Genomic DNA, 219 nt, shown 5'->3' with positions numbered 1-219 from the left:
CGCGCCGCCCCGCTCATGTCTCAATACGCCCCCAAGTCGGACTTCAAGACGGCTTTGGACAGCAGTCCCGAGGCCAACACTGAGGATGACAAGACCGAGGAGGACGTGCCCATGCCCAAGAACTACCTGTGGCTCACCATCGTCTCGTGCTTTTGCCCCGCGTACCCCATCAACATCGTGGCTTTCGTCTTCTCCATCATGGTGAGTCAGAACCCGGCG

At 59.8% G+C, this 219-nt stretch overlaps 1 protein-coding gene and 1 long non-coding RNA gene across 2 annotated transcripts in view; one reads left to right on the top strand and one right to left on the bottom strand.

The window, feature by feature from the left end:
* Positions 1-219, bottom strand: part of LOC106725687 — a 70,086-nt gene that overhangs the window by 24,973 nt on the left and 44,894 nt on the right. The gene's annotated exons all lie outside the window — the stretch shown is intronic.
* The window catches only part of TMEM233 (transmembrane protein 233), a 32,130-nt gene continuing 31,917 nt past the window's right edge, over positions 7-219 (top strand). The window contains exon 1 of the mRNA XM_005863776.2: positions 7-201. Coding sequence (XP_005863838.1) covers positions 16-201 — 186 coding nt within the window. The 5' untranslated portion in view covers positions 7-15. The remainder of the gene's footprint in view (positions 202-219) is intronic.

Source organism: Myotis brandtii, unplaced genomic scaffold (genome assembly GCF_000412655.1).
Source record: "Myotis brandtii unplaced genomic scaffold, ASM41265v1 scaffold181, whole genome shotgun sequence".
Taxonomy (NCBI): Eukaryota; Metazoa; Chordata; class Mammalia; order Chiroptera; family Vespertilionidae; genus Myotis; species Myotis brandtii.
The sequence above is the reverse complement of the archived record's forward strand: the minus strand, read 5'-3'. Positions and strand labels throughout refer to the sequence as shown.